The 19,730-nt window shown below is 54.7% G+C and overlaps 1 protein-coding gene across 3 annotated transcripts in view; it reads right to left on the reverse strand.

Annotated features, from left to right (window-relative positions):
* LOC103591300 (1-phosphatidylinositol 4,5-bisphosphate phosphodiesterase beta-2) overlaps positions 1 to 15,199 on the reverse strand; it is a 19,955-nt gene extending 4,756 nt beyond the window's left edge. The window contains exons 1-26 of one of the 3 annotated variants that reach the window (XM_008573726.1): positions 15,107 to 15,199; positions 11,759 to 11,836; positions 11,042 to 11,110; positions 10,316 to 10,456; positions 10,098 to 10,177; positions 9,964 to 10,017; positions 9,772 to 9,847; positions 7,721 to 7,821; positions 7,394 to 7,560; positions 7,157 to 7,303; positions 6,837 to 6,994; positions 6,481 to 6,563; positions 6,133 to 6,217; positions 5,459 to 5,624; positions 5,242 to 5,348; positions 5,036 to 5,132; positions 3,916 to 4,000; positions 3,644 to 3,768; positions 3,007 to 3,161; positions 2,301 to 2,465; positions 1,730 to 1,829; positions 1,105 to 1,209; positions 842 to 936; positions 630 to 705; positions 320 to 364; positions 7 to 196 (exon numbers count right to left, since the gene is read on the reverse strand). In XM_008573726.1, the coding sequence (XP_008571948.1) occupies positions 7 to 196; positions 320 to 364; positions 630 to 705; positions 842 to 936; positions 1,105 to 1,209; positions 1,730 to 1,829; positions 2,301 to 2,465; positions 3,007 to 3,161; positions 3,644 to 3,768; positions 3,916 to 4,000; positions 5,036 to 5,132; positions 5,242 to 5,348; positions 5,459 to 5,624; positions 6,133 to 6,217; positions 6,481 to 6,563; positions 6,837 to 6,994; positions 7,157 to 7,303; positions 7,394 to 7,560; positions 7,721 to 7,821; positions 9,772 to 9,847; positions 9,964 to 10,017; positions 10,098 to 10,177; positions 10,316 to 10,456; positions 11,042 to 11,110; positions 11,759 to 11,836; positions 15,107 to 15,190 (2,834 nt within the window). In that variant the 5' untranslated portion in view covers positions 15,191 to 15,199. The remainder of the gene's footprint in view (positions 1 to 6; positions 197 to 319; positions 365 to 629; positions 706 to 841; positions 937 to 1,104; positions 1,210 to 1,729; positions 1,830 to 2,300; positions 2,466 to 3,006; positions 3,162 to 3,643; positions 3,769 to 3,915; positions 4,001 to 5,035; positions 5,133 to 5,241; positions 5,349 to 5,458; positions 5,625 to 6,132; positions 6,218 to 6,480; positions 6,564 to 6,836; positions 6,995 to 7,156; positions 7,304 to 7,393; positions 7,561 to 7,720; positions 7,822 to 9,771; positions 9,848 to 9,963; positions 10,018 to 10,097; positions 10,178 to 10,315; positions 10,457 to 11,041; positions 11,111 to 11,758; positions 11,837 to 15,106) is intronic. The other 2 variants (XM_008573724.1, XM_008573725.1) reach the window with 2 other exon arrangements.
* Between the last annotated feature and the right edge of the window lie 4,531 nt (positions 15,200 to 19,730).

Here is a 19,730-nt window from a genome sequence, read left to right on the forward strand (position 1 = left end):
CCGAGCCTGCGGCGCCCGCCGCCCCCCGCGCCCAGCGCCCCGAGCTCGGCCAGCTGCGCTGCGCCCCGCTGCAGTAGCTCCTCCCAGCGCCGCGCGCCGCGACGCTCCAGCTCCCGCAGCTCCTTCTCGTGCCGCCGCTGCAGCTTCACGACGCTCTTCAGCTCCCGCAGCTCCTCCAGGCTGGCGGTCCGCGGCTCTGCCGAGGCCGGTGTGAGGCGCGCCGCGGCCCAGACCACCCTCCCCGCGCCGCGCAGCTCCCCAGGAGCTCCGGGCCCACCCAGGCCCATCCCTGAGATCCCCGGGACTCAGCAGGCCTTACCCAAAGTTTCTTTCGTGGCCTCTTCCCTGGCTCTGGCTCCGGCTGCTGCAAGAGCCGCAGGATGGGCTGGCAGGTGCCCTGGGATACCCTGGCTCTGTTCGGAATAGCCCCCTTACCCCGCCCTTTGGGAGTCACTGTATGGGCCCCTGCAGCGCACTTTCCCAGCTCTGAGGCTTCAGACACAGCCATTCCCTCCCTAGGTGAAAGTCTGAGTTTTTTCAAGAGTTGCCGCCAGGCTGGGATGTGCCTGTGGGTGCAGCCAGAGAGATGGAGGCCCTTGCAGTTGGTGAGCGACCCTCGAAGTGCATACCTGCTGACCCGTTGCTCGTTGGGGCTGAGGCCCCATTGACCTGGCCAGCAACTGGATTTCCGGGTAGGAAGGGTTTCTGGGTAGGGAGAGCAGGTTAGGAAGGTGTCTTTACCCACCCTCTCTCCCTAATCGGGGACTCTGCCCCTCCCCAACCCTCCCACAGAGAGGGCAAAGCTCCCGGGGCCCCAGACAGAGGTCCAGGCAACACAAACCTCGGGTAGACCTCCCATGGCCTCCTTGAGCTTCACAGACTTCTTGTCCTGGGCACTGAAGAACTTGATGGGGTTGGCGAGGGCCACAGTAAGATCTGGGTGCACAGGGCACGACTGGCTTGGCATGTATGAAAATGTGTCTGGAAGCTTCCCCTGTCCTTACCCACCCCAGAATACCCTGTCCAGCCCCACTCTGGAGCTGTCTTGATGAGGAGAAGGGGGAATGGACAGCCTGGGCTGCTAGCAAGTGATGGGCTTCCTACCTGCCCAGGTATCGGGTACATAGTCCTTCATCTCCAGGAAGACAAAGAGCGCAGGCATGGTGAGGGGCATGTTGCTCTCACTGTGCAGGCACAAATGATGATATCCTGTTGGATGTGATGGGGTGGACAGTGAGCCAGAGCCCATTCCTGCCCACCACTGTGCACACACAGCCTGGTACTCAAGACTTCTGGCTTTAGAGTCAGAGAGGCAGGATTGGAGTCTGGTACTGCACCTTCCTGGCTGTGTAACCTTGAGCAGGTTACTTTAACTCTCTGAGATTTTCCTCATCTGTGACATGGGGATAACAGTGTCTACCTCATTTGGTTATTGTGATGATTAAGTGGGAATGTGTTATAAGCTCTTAGCACATTTTAAGAGTCCATAAGTGTCAGCTATTCAGGAAACTGCCGCAATAGTTTCAGAAAATTATACACATTCTGTTAGGTGGGCAGGGTTCCTGGGGAGGTATTAGTCCTGCCCCTGTCCCTAAGGCTGGTAACATGAGGGGATTAGGTAAGGTCTCAGGTCTCCCTCTCTGAAGTTGCCCTACCCTCTGGATGGCTCCTGTTGCTGGCCTTGTTCTCAGACCACCTGGGAACAGCGAAGAAGGACCCCTCTCCTTACCAGAGTTTAGGGCATTGATGGGGATGATGCGGTGTCCGAGGAACTTGCTGCCTTCCTCCATCACAGCCACCCTGAGGGAGGCCAGCTCTGGCATCAGGATCTGGGGAGAGTTCCAGACAGGACAGGCTGAGAAGGGAGAGGGGAGCCAAGCTGCCCCCCTCCGTGGCTCCAGAAGTCTTAGCATCAATGTGAGACTATGGCAGCGTTACCAGATTTGGTGAGGACGGACAGAGGGCACACACTAGACCACATACATAGCCACCCTCACAGCTCATGCTGTGGCTGATCTCACACATGGGAGAAAGGCTGGATATGCGGCTCAGGAGGGCACAGGGTGAAGGGTGGAGAGAGGAGGAGGATGATCAATGAGCTCTCTTTATTTGTTTCCTGTTTTTGTTTTTTGTTGTTGTTTTTGGCAGCTGGCTGGTACAGGGATTGAACCCTGGACCTTGGTGTTATCAGCACCATGCTTTAACCAACTGAACAACCGGCCAGCCCTATTTCCTTTGTCTGTAAGTAGAGGCCAAGAACTAGGGACAAACCTACCCCTTGCGCTGCCCTAGGCCCCCACCTTCTCAAAGACAAAGGGCTCCTCATTCCAGACAGGATTGATGGAGTTGGTACTGGGTGACAGCTTGGTACGATAGCGCCTCTTAGGGTCTCCAGGAAGGCCAAACAACTCCACTTCCACATAGGTGCGCACACTGCGTTCTGACAGGAACTGCCCAGAGATCACCTGCGGGTGGGGCCCATGGGAGGCCAGCATCAGATCCCCGTCTGGGTTCTTCCCCAAGCATCTGGGTCCTCTGGCTCCCTGTAGCTGAAGCATCAACTCTTGGGTCCTGTGAAGAGCCCCATTCAGCTCTGGCCACCGAGTAGAGAGGCTGTGTGGCTCCAGGATTACAGTTAGGCTCTGAGGACCAGGGTGCTTCCAGCATTTGGGAAGAGATGGGCCTCCCCACTTCTCTCCCCAGCCGAAGAAGGAACAATACCCTCCGCCAGGGTCTAAGGCTCCTGCTACCCCACTCTGCCCACTCTTTCTCCCCTCCCCCAGCCCAGCCTCAGCCTTTCCCCTTGGTTTCCATGGGGACCAAGAAGCAGCCTCCAGTACTGAGGAGGAGGCAGTTTCCAAGGCAACTTGCTACTGCAGGAGCTGGCTGGGGCTAAAGTTTTCAGGATATCAGGGAAGGGGGTTGGGAGTGGAGGGGGGGGGGCTCTTGTGCCTTTCTCCTCAAAATTCCAGCCTTCCCAGCCACTTGTTTGCCTCAGGGCCTTGCCGTAATGGAAAGGGTGGTGGCAACCACCACATCAATGCGGTCCACCGAGAAGGGATTGAACTGCTTCTCCGGCCGGCGCATGAACTCATGCTTGAGGAGGTAGCCACTCTGCCCGTTGAACTCAAACAGCGCCATGTTCTGTTGCATGGGCAGGTCTGGAGGGACAAGAGCATTTGGTGAAAAAGACCTAGCCCAGGGTCTGTGCCCAGCCTCTATTTCCTGCATTTCCCAGCGTTCCTTGTCTCGTGGATGGGGAGGTTGGGTGGACCATGAGGACAAGGGTTTCTCATGTGCCAGCCTGTTTCCTTGGGGTGTCTCATCTCTCAGGAAAGGTCTAGCAAGGAACATAGCTAAGACCAGGCCACAAGCTCACGGTAGGAGTTGGGGCAGGTGAAGCAGGTGTTCCCACAGACACAGTCAGGCAGAGCGGCAGAACCCATGCCAAGACATGTTCATACATGTGCAATTATAAAGGTGTGAGCTAAGGCATTTGTACCCCCAAATGCTCACACATTTGAGTGTGCTCCCAGAGGCCAAACAAGCATCAGGACACTCCATTCTGTTCTAAAGAGGATGGGGTAAAGTGGGAGGGGCAGGGACCAGGGAAGGGTTCTCAGGGGCCTGGGAGTGCCCTCACCCATCGTCTGGAAGTTGAGGGCAACCATTTGGCATCCGGTATTCCAGAACATCTGGGGCATGTAGTTGGAGGAATCCATGCGGGTGCCCTTGGGGTAAATGCGGCTCATCTGGCGCTTGTTGTAGCTGCCCCTGAGTATAGGAACCCTGCCCAAGGCCGCCTGCACCAGAAGGACCCAACAGCCTACCCTGGGAGCCCTGTTCCCAGGACTTCCCTCACTCCTCCCTTCCCAGCCCAGCCAGGAACCCTGGCTATTAAACCCTCAAGGATACTCCACAAACTGCACTGAGGCCTTGGAGAGCAGGTCATAAGCCTTGAGTTCCGTAAAGGAGGAGATGACATAACTTCGGTTCTTCTCTGTACAGGAGAGAAAGACGGGTTGGAGGAAAATCTACATCAGGCTGGCCTTCCCTTTGGGGCAGCTCTCTCTAGCATAAGATGCCTCCAACTCAGCATCTCCACTGAGGCCTGAGGGTTTAGGACCAAAATCTGGAGGAAGTGTGTGGGAAACAGTTGTGCTGGGGGTAGAGGGTTTTCAAAGTGGTCGTGCACAGAGATGGGGTTTATGCCGTGGTCCTGAAGAGTGAGGGCTACATGCCACGGAAGGGCACAGAGGGCGTGGGGAGAGTGCTAGGCTGAGCCCAGAGGGCTGGAACACACTGTGCACAGGCACAGAGTGTGAGCATGTGCTGTGATGTGAGCAGGGTGTGAAGTGTGTAAGCTGTGGCTGAGTGCACGGGGGTGGGGGTGGGGTGTACACTAAGCTAGTACATGCCATGGGTATGCTCAGGTGGGGGTGCAGGCTGTGGGTTCGGGGATGAGGAGTCAATGTTGTGGAGGTCCAACTTTGCATAGGAGTGTACAGAAGTAGGTGCTCATGTTGGGGATGTGCACAAAGGGTGAGAGGCTTGCACTGTGTGTGTGTCCAGAGAAGGTAAAGGTGAATGGCAGGATTGTGCACAAAAGGGGAAGGGCAAGGGGGCTAGTGTGCACTGGCGACTTTTTCTGCCTCCCACCCCCTCCCAGGAAGTCTCATCCCCAGGGCCAGGGCTCTTGGTCTCGGGCCAGCCCAAAATGCAGTTTAGCCCTGGGAGCCACAGGCCAGCGCAGCTGAGGTAGCCTGTCATAATGACCTGCCTGTCACTGACACACTCCAGAGCGTTCTGTTTGGTGCCAACATCCTCAATGAAGTGCTGGGCAACTGGGAGCCACTGTCACTTAACCAAGCCCTTTGCCTGACTCCTCGTCTGGGTATTTATAGACAGGGCCACAAGTCCAAACAAGGGGGAGAGCCCCCTTCCTCTTACCTCACCACCGGGCTGCTGATGCCAGGACAGCCTTCTCCCAAATCTAGCCTACCCCCGCCCCAAGCCACCCCCCGTGCTAACTCACGGGCAGAGAGCTCGAAGGAAATGAACTTGGTGGGCTGGATGTAATTGACTAGGCTGGACATTTCCTCATAAGCCGTCACTTCCAGGCCCGCTGTGCCCTGAGGAGGAGGAGGAGGATGCAGAGCCCAGGAACACGGCCCCATGCCCCCACCCACAGGGCTCTGTAGCAGAGCATGGCAGAAGGGCCCCAGGACTGTGTCCACACACCTCATCTGACTGCAACTTCTTCATCTCTTCTTCATCCAGGCTTCCCAACTCCTCCTCCTCTTCTTCCGCCTCCTCCTCCAGCTCAGTCCCTTCCTCAGCAGCCCACACTGCCACACAGCTGTCAGCACTGGCTCCCCAGCATGGCTCCTCCAGGCCCAGCCCCACTCCTAGCCCAGATGCTCCTGCCGCCCCTACCCCATTCCTCTCGCTGACTCACCTGTGTCCTCACCACTGGCAGGGGCACTGGGCGGGCAGCCGCCCTCGGCCTCCCCACCAGGTTCCTTGTTGGGGGCTTCTGGGCCAGAAAACTGGTTCTTCTTGTTCTTGATGAGGATCTTGCCCTTGAGATCTTCAGGGCTGGGCAGGGGAATGCCTGGTTTCAGCTGTGGAGAGAGGAGAGGGTGGGCACCATCTCCTCACTTCAGGGGGTAGCCTAAGCTCCTTAATACCAAGCCACGCTCCCTCTGCCATCTGCCTTTCTCTCGACTTGCCTCTCACCACTCCCCTCATCCCCATTCTCACCGAGATAAATCCAATGTATCCCTCAGATTTCAGCTTAGCCATCGCTTCCTTCAGGAAGACTTCCCTGATCCCCCAAGACCAGATCAGGACTCCCATAACAATCACTGGGTTGTAATGGCCTGGTTACTTGTCTGTCTCTTCACTAGAGGGTAACAAATCTGAGGGCAAGGACTATGTCTTTGTTAGTCACTAACATGCCCCAAAGCCCAGCACAGGCCTGACACATGGTAAGTGACAGGATACCAGCCCCACAATCCAACCAAATGATCCTCACATTCTCTGGGGACATTCCCCTCCCTAACCTGGTCCACACCCTGTCCCATAACCCCAGCCCCCAGGCCCAGATGTCCCACAGGAAAGACCACTCACTGGAAACTTTTCCAGGGGCTCTGTGAGCAGCATGTCCCCAAATATCATCCGGCAGTACTCAGCCATCTTAGCCTGTTGGCGGGGACTGCAGGGAGCAAAAGTGGGGGTAGGGCTCAGCAGCTCAGCCCCAACCCTCTCATCCATCTTCTGTGCCCTTGATGATCCAGATCAGGAGCCTGAGGGGTTGGGGAGGCACGGACACAGGCAGGAGAACTGGAATCCCAAGGAGATTGTATTGAGACCTGGGAGAGAGCTGGAGGGGATGGCTAGAGGCTGGGGACAGTGCGGGGAGGACAGTTGCAGGAAGGACACTGGGGACCAGGTGAATAATAAGGCCTGGATACGCACGAGTCCACGTGATTTTCAAATGACAGGATGACAGGATAGGGGGAGGTCTTAAAGGCACTTTCTGCAATAGCTTCAATTGCTTCCTGGAGGAGAAGGGGACTCAGTGGAGAGGAAGCTAATACTTCGAGTGCCCCTCCCTGGACGGCAACTTTCCCCACTCCCCAGCTGCAATACACACGTAAAACTGGATGGTCACTGTTGGCCCCCATCCCCTCTATCCTCTCTACTCCCCACACCAGTCTAGGCCTTCTAGCTATTCCTCCCCTCTAGTTTCACTCCTCCCAACCCCCCAAAAATTCTGGCCCAGGGCCCTTCCCTGCTGTCACTGCCCCCAGCCTCCACACCCAGAGTCTCACCTTGAAGAAGATGTCTGTGGTCATGGTGAAGCCATGGGTGATGATGGGCTCCTCGTCAGGGGGCTTCCCCTTCCAGCAGTCTAGCTCCACGCAACGGCAGCCGGCCAGCAGCACCTGCCGGTACATCTCAGCCGAAGAAAGGCCTGAGAACTGGCCAGCTGAGCGGGAGCAGAGGGAGGGCTGGGACATCAGTCAAGGGCGGTCCAGCGCCGCCCACCCCCCATCACGGTCTGGACTGTTGGCAAGGTCTCAGCATGTGGGCAGCCCCTGCGGAGGACTCAGGGTGCAGGAGCGGTCATCAATGAGGTGCCAGAGCCCACCTGTCAGGTAGGTGTTGTGTGAGGAGTTGATGAAGTAGTGATTGAGTGGCTGCGTCATGTCGTGGTGGAGCAGCAGCTTCTCCTGGGCCAGCACGCTGTTCTCTGGCCCACAGAGAAACCAGACCATGCCCTCGGGTGACAGCTGGCCTGGGGAACCAGGGATGTCTGTCAGGGCTGCAGCCCGGCTGCCAGGGCAGGACAGGACCATGGTGACTGAGGGCTTCCCTTAGTCCTCACCCCTCTGCACGTTGATGCCACTGGGCTCATACTTTTCGATGAGTCCCTGCACCTGGTCAGGCCGTGCTGGTGGGAACAGCAGTGAGTTGAGCCGTGAGTCCCGCTGTTTCTGGTTGATGAATTTGGTCAGGTGCTCCTTGGTCATGTACGGTTTGGCCTTAGCGTGGCTGCAGGCAGAGAGAGGAGCACTGGTTCCTGTCTTTGTGCCTGGAGGCCCAGACAACCCCCTTCTCCAGTGAAGCCTCCTGATTGCCAGCATGGCAGGTGTGAAGAGGGACTGCTAGCCACCACCCCTTCCCCATGTCCAGCCCAGCCCAAGAAGCTCACTAGGAAGTGAAGATCTCATCTATTTCCGGCCGAGGACAGAGGTTCATGAGGAAACTCTTGTAGACAGATTCTGGGAAGTCCTCAGGATTGATGGCATCATTCTGAGGGAATAGTCACCTTATCACCCCTGCCCTTACCTTCTCAGAACTAAGAACCACAAGCTAGGCCCAGCCCTGGGCAAGGGGACCCAGTCAGAGGGAAGCTCAAGGCAGAGGAGCATCAAGGACACCCTGAGCACCCACTTGTCAAGGCCCTGCTTGCCAAGCAGAGAGCATGCTTAGCTGGTCAGCTTTGACCCTGATTTGGGACAATGGCTGGTCCCTTGGCTGAGTCAGGGTTGGAACTAAGAATAAGCAGAAGGAGGAGGAAAAGAGGTCAGAAGTAAGGAGTGTTGCTTGCCACGGCAGTGGGCTGACTTTTTTTTTTAAGTGGAGGGCAAATTTTCAGAAAGAAGCAATTTGAATATTGTAAATATTCAAAAATGTAAGCAAAATGTGAGAAGCAAAAATGGACAGAATTAAAGGGAGAAATAGACAATTCAAAAATAATAATCAGAGGGCCGGCCCCGTGGCTCACTCGGGAGAGTGCGGCGCTGGTAGCGCCGAGGCCGCGGGTTCAGATCCTATATAGGGATGGCTGGTGCACTCACTGGCTGAGCGTAGTGCAGACAACACGGAACCAGGGGTTACAATCCCCTTACCAGTCAAAATAATAATAATAATAATCAGAGACAACAAAAGTACAAGGGACAAAAAAAGTTAAATTGGACTTCATCAAAATTACTTTTGTGCATACATATTGTATGACTCGATTTACATGAAATGTCCAGAATAAGCAAATCTATAGCAATAGAAACAGGAAGTAGATTAGTGGTATTGAGGGATTCTGTGCCTTTGCATTCCATCCCCCCTCAAAACTGTTAAATGTCTTTCAGGATCACACTGGACAGCCAACATCAGTCTCAGTTTAGAGAGTCTGAGCAGGAGAGCCTGGCTGGATCTCCCCCAACCCTTCTCTTCCTCTGCAGCTGCAGCCCCAAGCAAAGATGGGTCAGTGATTTCTGCTGGGAGAGCAGGTAAATAAGGAGAACATAGTCCAGGGGGAGCTTAGGAGGCAGGAGAAAAGGAGGGTGGGTGTGTGCTGACAACAGGCAAGAGTGCTGGCTGGAGGGACCACAGCAGAACTCGCTCCTCCCCTCCTCACCCCATGCCTGAAACCCCTGTGACTGGCCTGCATCGGGGGGTCGCCAACTCTGTAGGGCTGTGACTGCAGGGCGAATGTTCCTCCTTCATGTGGACAGGTGATCAACAAGGTCTTAGTTTCATTTATTTATAATGTTCCAAATTCTTGCCAGGAGAAATACTCCATGGAGGCAGGCTGGGACCTACACAAGGGCACTGGCCCTGGCTCAGGGCCATACCTGCCCAGCGGGCTCCTATTTATCATTCACAAAAGGCCCCTCATGGGGTGGCCATGCTTACAAGTTGTAATGAAAAATTAATTACTTCACTGAGAAGAAAGGGAGAAAATGCTTTTCTGTAGTGAGCGGAAGTCTGCATCCTGGAAGCTTCCACTCTTGTTTCTGTTCCTCTCCCCCAGGCCCTGTGGAACTGGTCCCTTCCTGCTGCTTTCAGATCCCTGCAGACTGCCTCCTGTCCCTGCTGACCTTACCTCACTCCTCCAGGCTGAAAACATTCACTCTCAACTTCCATTCCCAAGGCTAGAATGGGAACGCACACCATTTCTGCTGCTGGTCTGAGCACAGTCCACCGACCACTGCGCCCAGCCCCACCACCACCCAGGGGTGCAGGATGCAGACTGACCTGCTCTGAACCCAGCATCTCACCCCCTTGCCCTGGTTCCACCTCTGTGCCTGGTATCAGTAACCAGTGGCTCTGGAGTTAATTGGCTTGTGGGCTATTGACTGGGACTGTGATGTCATTTCCACCCTCCCCACCTACCACCATTCCTGGCCAAGTTGCTCTCTGTAACAGCCAGCTCAGGTGGGAGTAAGAATACTGGGGGTGGATGAGGAGTGGGGAACTGCTCACCTTGCCTTTTGCGAGATGGCAGGCACTGAGAGCAGCTTCCACGCGCTTGCGGTCAGCAGGAAACATCTGAAAAAAGCTGAAGGGGCAGAGAAAGGTGGCAGGCAGAAATGGGAGTCAGGCCTGGAGAGGGGAGGCTTCGGGGAGCTTCAGGGAGCTGGGAGAAAGTATGGGGTGGGAGTTGGAGGGACTCACTTCTTCACAGGAATCTTCCCTTCAGGATTGAGCTGCATCTGGAGCTTCACCAGGCTGGAAGGGCAGAAAGCAGCCTGTCATGGCCCTGGGTCTGGCACGCTTGCTCCATGGGCTTAGACCATGAAGGCACTTACATTTTGTCCAGGAAGGTGCAGCGGGGGGCATTGGCCGTCAGCGGGTGCTTAACCAGGGCCAGTATATCCTGAGCCCAGTCCTGCAGGACCACAGAGAACAGTGGTCAGGCTTCTGACCACAAGGGTGCCCCCAACCACCCTGCCTCCCAGACCTGTGTCTCTTGGCAAGTCCAGGATATCCCAGGTGCCAAGAGGCAGGCCAGATGCCCCCTGTGCACCTTGCCCACGTTCTCCTTGTAGGAGACAAAGTTGTGGAAGGTGAGGTCCACCATGTCGGGTCCAGACACCACCGTGAGTGTCTTCAGCAGGAAGTTGTTATCAGGAAAGTCCAAGTTGAAGACATCCCGGAGCTTCTGGCTCTGCAGCAAGTGGTTACATGATTAGAATCAGAGGTGTGCTGCCTCCCTGTCCAATGTGGCCTCCCCTGTCCTTCCCCTCAGCCACTTGAACTGTGGCCCACTAGAGCAGAATCCCATCATCTACACCCTAGGAAGCACAGGCCTAGCATCGCCGCATCTCTGACTCCAGGGGCTGGAGTGGGGAGGAGAGGCCCACAGGAAGAGATTAATCAGGGCGGTGGGGCCTGGGAGTCCTGTGTATTTTGTTTGTCAGTTTTGTTTGAACATGGATTCTTAGCTCCCAGACTCAGGGAATCCTGCTTCCCACCAGTCCCTTCCTCCAATTTTCCTACCAGCATTAGGCAAATGTAGGCAAACCAGTCCGGGGGTGGGGGTGTAAGCAACACCTCCCAGACAGTCTCAGGTGCTCCAGGGGCAGGAGCTGGCCTCCTCCCAGATTCTCAATTCCCTGTGCCAGATCCTTGCTGCCCAGCCCAGAAACCCCTTGTTCTAGAGATCAGGCTTCCTGCACCCACAGGGACTGCTGCCCCTGCCTCATGGAGCTGGTGACCACACTGAGCCTGGGCTGCTACTGGGCATCCCTACCTTGGGTATCTTGGCAAACTTCCCAAAGCGGGTGTCCCGGATGCTGGTGATATCCAGAAACTCCATCTCCTGGAGGGGGGGCTCCCAGTGGGAGCAAGGAGGATATGTGGGATAAAAAGGTCAGGTCGAGAATGAAGAACAAGGAGAAGGGAGCTTCCACACCCCTTCAAACCTTGGCCGACTGCCCCTGTTAGATGCCAAGACTGACTGGGGCTGCCTGGACCCCCACCTTCCCTTCTCACGAGTCAGGTTCTCCCTGCTCATGATCCTCCGCCCTTGCTCTCTGCCCATTCCTTTCCTGGCACAGGGGCTGTGGCCTGCGCTATCTCCTCCACCATCCTGGACTCTCCCCAGGTGCCCCTTCCCTTCCTTCTGCCTCGCTGCTGAGGCCTTTCTCTGATCTTTCTGAGACCTCAAGTTAGCCCATAGTCACAGGCAGAGAATCACCCTTCAGCAACAGCTCTTGTTCCTTTCTCTCACCTTCCAAGGGATGCTAAGGCTAGAGTATCTGGGCCTGAGGCAACCATGGGTTGGAGTGACTGCATCCTCCCTCCCAGAGCAAACAGCCCCTGCCCACAGGAGAGCCCCCAGAAACACCCTTCCAGGTCATTTTCTACTCCCCAGCAGCTGCGCCTCCACCCCCGCACTGCCCGGAGGCTGCCTGGAGTCAATGGCTAAGCAGGAGCTCTGGGCCGTGGTGGGGAGGGGCTGTCTCACCTTACTCTGATATGTCCAGTATAAATAATAGCCCTTGGGGTCCACACGGAGGATAACTGGAGAGGCTATTGTAGTTTCCTGCAGAGAGAAGGGGTCAGCTCTCTGTTCTGAGACCTCAGGCCAACCTTCCCTTGTCCAGGCCAGGGCTCTCAGAGTTCATCCTCTTCCTGGGATGTTCCCGTCCCAGTAGTCTGAAGGCATCTCCCTGTTATCTAGAGTTAAGAGCTGGGAGGTATAGAGGATTAGAGATGCCATTTCTGGAAGAGAAGAGGTTTTTCCTCTAAACTCCAAATAGAGGTTCTCCCTCTGGACCGCAAGCAGGGACTTGGTCCCCACCTCAGCCTGTTCTCAAGGGTCATGGCTCAACCAAAGGGATAAAATGTCTCTCCCTGCTTCCACCCAGGAGAGCTAGACATGTCAAGAGCTGAGAGCCCAAACTCCCGCACCTGCATCCAAGGCCCAGCACAATCCAGCCACAACCTAACTTCCCACGTGCCCTGTCCTCCCCTCCATGAACGCCCCACCCCATCCATCCAACAGTCCTGTAAACATACCAAGTGCCTTCCCACCTCCAGACCTGAGCACCCAAGTCTTCTCTGCCTGAAATACCTTCAAGTTCTAGCCCAAGCCTTATTATTTCTGAAAAGCCTCTCTTGAAACATGCTGTAACAATGGGGAGTGGCGGGGAGGGGGCAGCACAGGCTTGTTGATAGACCTAGAAGCCCGCTCAGGAAGTCCCCAGGGGCTCATGGACCCCAGGGCAGCAAGCCTATGCTAGACCGTGAGCTTGGTGCTTAGTGCTTGAGCTTGGTGTTTGCTGAACAAGCAGATGAACCAATGAATGACTCACTTTCTAAATTCCCATTCCACTCACTCACAGAGCACATAGTCTACCTTTTATTTTAAGGGTCTTTATATGTGTATACAACAAGACATTAAAATTGAAGTTGCCAACAAGGCTTGATAGTTGCTGCATAGCAAACCAGACCAACAGCAGAATTTACAAAGAAAATGATCAAAAAAAGCTTCTCAGATCAGAGGTGGTTAGAGTACGGGGGGAAAGAAGATTTTGTGAAGAAGCCAATTTTGAAGAAAGCTGTGTTGTGAGCTCTGTTCCCTTCCGTCCCCAAGGGAGGGTTGGGGGTGACTGATTCCACAACCTTAAGCCTAGTGAGAGGATTCAGCTCTACCTGGAGAGCTTTTGTGATCCCTGCAGTTGTGGGGCATGACAGACTGGGGTCGGACTCCTACCCAGGAAACCGAGTGGGCAACAGATGGGCTGACTCTGTGCAAAGCAGAGCAGAGATGCTAGTGTGTTGGATGAGCTGCACCCCAGAGTGTGTTGGGACAGCAAATGCATGAGTATTTGCTGAGGTCTGGAGTGGGCCCATGGGAGGGAGAGGGGCAAAGGGTCCAAAGCCACAGGAAGCTGAAAGTGGTAACAAGGGGCCAAAGAAGTAATAATGAGTGACCGCCTGAAATAGAGATGTCAGGGAGACCTCAAGAAAGAGATCCCCAGCTGAGGGGGAGGGTCTCCCAAGAATCCTCAAAAATATCCACCAGAGAAAGAATAAGCTTCTAAGCTTTTGCCAGGCTCAGAAAGCATGAGCCAGTTTATGACAGCACCTATTCCAGAAAAACTTTATTACCTCAAAGTTTTGTCTTCCCACCTCCCTCCCTGCAGCCCATCCCTAGAGGGGCCTGGAGGAGGACAAGCAGGGAATCCCATCAAAGGCCCTTTCTACAGGGTCTGCAGCCCACCCGAAGCCATTCCTAGAGGGAGAAGGGCAGAAGATGTAATTCTAACTTAAGGCTGGAGTTTTTATTATAAATAGTTTCTGAAACAGGGTTTTGTGATGAAAAGTGGCCATTGGACTATTACCCAAGAGTCAAGGTAGTGTCTTGTGGCTTGCTGAGTGTCTTTCCATGGCCAGAAGGGTAACTTCTCCCACCAAATACATTGTAAAGGGGCTGTGGGAGACTAATTAAAATTGGGATTTAACTGCATCCCATGCACTGTGCTTATTTAATGTAGCATGACTCACTTGCATCACCTGCTAACTGGACCAAGAGCAGTCTGAGAGCAGAGCCCTGTCTCACAGGTGCATGTGCCCTGTGACGAGGCTTGGGACATTCCTGAGAGTCAGGATCCAGGGAACAGGCAGTGCCCTACCCTGGGAAGGGGAAGGGGCAGCCAGGTAAACGGGCGCTAGCTTGGGGAGAAGGTCACAGAGCATGTCCTCACCCCTGGTGACCCTCTAACCAGTTAGGTTATACACATTGCTCAGAGGAACTGAGAGAGGCCACTTCACTTTTCATTCTGAGCCACTTCCCTAATTCCACAGGCTCCTGGGACATGCCACCTCCATGCTACCACCATGTCAGACAGATCCCATGACTCCTAGGGAAGCAGGAAGCTCTTGCCACAGAGTCTCCTCCCCATAGTCATGGCAACCAGACTCCTCAGCCTAGCCCAGCCACTCATCCGATCCACAGGCTGGACAAGCTAGCCCCAGGGGCCCTCTCCCCTTCCCCACCAAGCCTCCGTTTCTCTTCCTGGGACAAGCCCAGCACTCTGACTCTCATGCTGGGCCAACCCGGCAGCCTCCTTCAGGCAGGGTCCCCCAAATTGTTCTTTTCCCTGACCCAAGAGAATTCCTGACCTATGGCAACATTTTCAGGGTCCAGCAGGACCAGGAGCTGGGAAGAGGCCCCAGTTTAGGAAGGAGCAGACACAGCAGAGATGGGTGCAGGGCGAAACCGTGCCTTCCCTTCTGCAGACAGGCAGGCGTCAGGGGACAAGGCTGAGCCCAGCAAGGGGAAGCAGAAGTCAGCGCTGCCCAGGCCCAGGAGCAAAAGCCTCCAGTTCTCACTTGGATCCAGGGGGCTTTTGCGGCTTCCCCGACAGCAGCTCAGGGGAGAGCTGGGCTTCCCTGGCCAGTGCCCAGTGGGGAGGGGAGAAGGAGCTGGGTCTAGGCACCCTGCTGGAGCAAAAGCAGAGTGTCTGTGCTGGGAGCTCACCTCTCCTTCTGGCCCCACCTCAGCTCTGGGACGTGCTTTCCTCCCACCAATGCTGAAGCCAGGAGCAACAATTCCCTGTTCTTCTTGGGGGCTTTGAGGGAGGACAGATCCAGACCCAAAAATACTACCTCCTGTGACCACCCAGGAGGCCCACCCCTTCTCACACCTCAACACAGAGGCTTAGAACCAGCAGCCCAGGTTTGTTTTTCTGGACAATGGTGTCAGCTGCCTGGCAAGATTCACAGGTGCCTGGGTCCTAGGAGGTATAAACCAACCTTCCCATCTGGGCGAAGTCCCCCAGCAGCCCAAGGCCCCTGCCCCACTCACATCATCCCATTTGATGAAGCGCTCGCCTTGGCTCAGATAGACCTTCACCTTGGGGGGCAGCAGGACAGGGTTGAGCAGAGACATGGTGCCAGGCGTCCCTCCTTGCAGAGGCTAGGCAGACACAGATGAGCGGGAGGAGGGAAGGAAGGAGGCGGGCAGGAGGGGGAGCCAAGCTGGGCTCACATGCCATCAGTCCGGAGCCGGTCCGGAAGTCTGGGTGCTCTTATAGCCCACGGGGTGGCAGCGGCTGAACGTGGGTCTGAGAGCTCTGGCCAGAGGCTCATCTGCCTTGTAAATCAGCCTCCTCCCACCCTGCCTCAGTGGGGGACTGTGTCACTGCTCCTGCCCAGGGGGGCCGGCCCCCTCCTGGAAGCCCCCACCCCCACCAGCTCCTCAGCACTTCCGGCCCAGGGCTTCCTTCTCTGTGCTGCTCACCACTGGCAGGCGGGTCATGAGGCCTCTCCTCCTTAGAAACAGGGCTTCTTGGTCTCAGGGGTCGTCTGTGGTCAGATTTGGCCTGGGGGGCTGGAGAAGATCGATATGGAGACTACGGGGGTACTGTTGTCTGGACTGAGGGGAGGGCACAAGGAGCTCACTAGGGGAAGGGGCCTCCACAGGGGTAGGGTCCACAGTGGGGGAGTCTGTTCCCAGAGACTTGGACCACCCTGGAGGTGGGAGGCAGGGGTGGAGACATGGCCAGCTGGGATTGTGTGTTTTGAATAAGCAAAGTTTGCTGAACACCGAGCTCCTCTTTCTGTGTTTCCTTCCCATGAAAATGAGGCACAAGTGAGGCCATCTGGCCTCACCCACCAGGGGCCTTGCTCCTCTGGGCCCGCTGACCAGCTGCTGCTCCGCTCAGCTCTGGGCAGCCCCTTGCCACCAGCCCCCACTGAGCTCTCCCCCCAGGCGCCCTCCCTCAGCTCTGGCTCCACACGCAGGGGCCAGGGTGAGAGCCCTTGGGGCAGGAGGGCTGCTCCAGGGAGGGCTCAGCTCTGGCCCCTCACACTGCCCCAGTTCCAGGGAGTCCAGTCCAGCCCAGCTCAGCCCTAGCCCACTTCCTCTTGCCTAACCTGCTCCTCTTATCACCGGGGAGGCAGGAAACTCTACCCATGACTTCCTTCCCCTCTTAGGGCCTGGCCTTCTGCCCCACGTCCCACCACGGGTCTCTGTACCACCCCTGACAACTCACCACCCCTGAGACCCTCACCCAAGCCCTAGAACTGCCTCTGCCAGCTGGTCTGGTGGGGGCTGGAGGAAGAATACTCTTCATCGAGAATTAAGACTTAGTAAGCTGCCCAGTGGGGACTGGAGCTCAGGGGATTCCCAACACAAAATAATCCCCAGAAAAGCAATTCTAAGACCAGAGGGATGGAGCCTGGAGCAAGGCCTGACTGAGCCTCCTGGAAATAGCTGGAGAACTCCTCTGAGCGTCCAGAACTCATCCTCCTCCCCTTGCCCTAAGCCCTCAATGTCTTTCATCTCTCCTCTCTCCCTCCCTCTAGCCTTGGGTCCCTATGTGAACCCCTCTAGTAGGTCCTGAGGTTCTGGTTCCCTCCCTGGGATCAGGTTCCCTCTCTATCTGTTTGAATGGATTTTGCAAGGGAAATCCCTCCCCTTCCCAAAGCTTCCGCACCTGTCACCTGCAGCCACACTGGTCCCACACCCAAGTCCCTCCCTCTTGACTGTCCTGCAGCCATCAGCCATCTTTCCACTTTGGGCCTGGAAAGACAAGCCTTCCCTGTCCCTCAACCTGGAGAGGGACATGGACAGGCACCTGTGCTCATTTCAAGGATTTCAGGAGTCCTCACTCTGGTCCTTTCAGTCTTGGACTGAAATCCACAGAACAAATCCTCACTCATCTTTACCCAGGAACGGAAACTGCCTGGACCATTCTTGAGACACCAACTATAGCTTCAATGGGGGCTTGTACTCTCCTGTACACATCCTGACATCCTGCAAAGCCAGCTCTAAAAATGCACGAAATCCAGGCAGCAAGGCAAGCTAGGAAAACCTTCATCAAAGGGGGCTTTTTTCTTTTAAAAATACATTTAGGTTTTTTAAAACATGAGTTGACAAAGAAAAATATTATGTACATAATAATAGAGTGGATATGGGGAAAATCAGGGAAATCACATGAATTCCCAGTTTGGGAAATGTGGCATTGGGCTCCTGGGCTGAGCTGGGTAGAGGGCACACCAGGCGGTGTGCCAATTCACCCCCAGGGCCAGGGCAGGCAGTGGAAGGGTGAGGATGCCCCCTGCTGGGTGCACTGGAAAGTGTGTGCCTCCTGGGGAAGAGCGGAGATGCAGGGAAAGCAAACTTTCAGGGAAGTTGCTGGTAGATTTGTGACATTTGTGATCCATGGAAACACACATGCTGGAGAGTTTGGCATGTGGGAGCCTGAGGCCATAAAAGTGGTAAGAACTTTGTTCAACCCAGTGCTGCCTCCCAGGAATACGCTTGTGGGCTGGAGCCCAGGAGGCAGGTCCCAAGTTCACTTGCTCACTTGGCAGTTTTGTGTGAGGACCCCGTGCTTTGGTTTCAAAACCTGTTCATCAGAGAAGTTGAATGGTGGAAATTGAACTCAGATTTTCAGATGCCATAGCCACCAGCCAAACAAGGGAGTCAGATTAGGTTGGGTTCTTACCTGATACCAAGACTAACCTGAGGAAGCAGTGGGGTTCGGGAATGTGAAGGCCTGTTGGGCCAAGGGCTTGCTTGCTTTTGGAATGAAGATGGCTCAGCTATTGCAGCCTCTGGGATCTGTTTCCCAGCCTGGCACAGGCAGTCACAGTCATTACTGTACCAACCCAGCCACTTACTAGTTGGCTTAATATTTAACCAGTTGGTTGTGATATTTAACCTTCCTTCGCCTCAACTTTCTCACCTATAGAATGAGGATAATACTTCCTCATGGGAATGTTGTGAGGATTAAATAATATAATGGGTGTAAAGTTCTTTTTTTTTTTTTTCCTTTTTGTCTTTTTTCGTGTCTGGCAACGGATCGCAACCCTCAGTGTTGCGCCCGTACCGGACCGGGACCGGCAACGGGATCGCAACCCTCGGTGCTGCGTCCGCACCTCGCTCAGCCAGTGAGCGGGAACCGGTCTGTATGTGGGATCTGAACCCTCGGCGGGAGCGCCGCCGCGCTCCCAAGCAGTGCACTGTAGCAGTGTGCCACCGGGCCGGCCCTATGGGTGTAAAGTTCTTAACACAATGCCTGAACATGAGCTCAATAGCATTATCATTATCATTACTTTATTATTATTATTTATTAACAACACTGACAGGAGAAATGCAGTTTCTTATTACTTCTTCCTCAGTATATAAGCTGTTTTTTCCACAACTGTCTTTGCTGACTTGCTCTTTGGATTTTTTCTGCAGTTTGTGTGGACCTGGGGCTGAACCCACCTTCCCAGAGAAGGCTGAATTAGGGGTGCTCCTGGCTGTGGACTTGAGGCAGGCAGTCCTCAAGTGGCCTGACCTCATAAAGTCATGAGCACAGGGATTCAACTCATGGACAAGTGCCAACATTCTACCAGTTTTATACCACCACATGCCCACAGCTGATGAGGCAGGTGCGAGGGGAAGGACCAGGAGCTGTCCAGCTGTACATCCAGCTATGTCTCCAGACCCAGCCACCCTCTGCATGCTGAGAGCTGAGTGTAAGTGGAGGCATGGGCAAAGCTGGGTAGCAGGTGCTAGGTTCCAATCCCATAGGATGGGAATAAGAGGCAATCTAAATTTCTCTATAAAAGCCCAGGAGGAAGACATTGCTTGTCTTCCAATCTCAAGCCCCTTGAGAACCATAGAAGGAACCATCTGGGACTTAGAAGTAGAAAAGAATCAGTCCTGTGTATGTTTCCCTTTGAAGTGCCATTTTGGATCAAAAGTACCTGGAAGTGTAGCTGAGCAAACGCTGGGTCCATCTTCAAGAAACCCAGATTTTAGTCCCAACCAGCATGAAGGTTTGCTGTGTGATCTTGGCACGTTACCTGAGCCTTGCCATTTTGATCATTTTGATTATTTCTAAGATTCCTTCAAGCTCTAAAAAATCTCTTTTTCTAGTCACAAGGGCAAATCTTGTCACTTCTATCTCCTGCCTTTCCTCCGAGAGATGACAAACCTAGAGATGAGAGCTGTAGATGGAAGGAAAGGCTTGGCTCTTACACCAGCATGGTATTCTTGGACATAATCACTCTTCTTCTCTGCCTCTGTTTATCTGTCTGTGAAATGGATCAGTTTTTATAAGTGTGATGAAAATAAATTAGATGATGTCCTTTTCAGGGCAGACACAGTGTACTGCACATAGGGAATGCCCTCAGTATTGATTAACTGCTTCTGTACTTACTCCTGTTCTGGTCTACCTTGTTTATCAGGACCTGGGCAAAGCCACAGAGGACAAGCCCCTCAATTTCCTGAATAGCAGGAAGTCAGTGAGGACAGGAAACATGTTGAGAAACAGACTCAGGATCCAAAAACATTCTAACCTGCTGAAGCAACAGCCTAACCCTCACAAGGTGAGATGAACAGGGCATATCTGAGAGATCTGGGCTTGGCTCCAAGGCATAGACTATACAAGGACAGGATGGAGAAGTGGCAGCTTAGCAGAAGTATGTGTGAA

Source organism: Galeopterus variegatus, unplaced genomic scaffold, assembly GCF_000696425.1.
Source record: "Galeopterus variegatus unplaced genomic scaffold, G_variegatus-3.0.2 Scaffold959, whole genome shotgun sequence".
Taxonomy (NCBI): domain Eukaryota; kingdom Metazoa; phylum Chordata; class Mammalia; order Dermoptera; family Cynocephalidae; genus Galeopterus; species Galeopterus variegatus.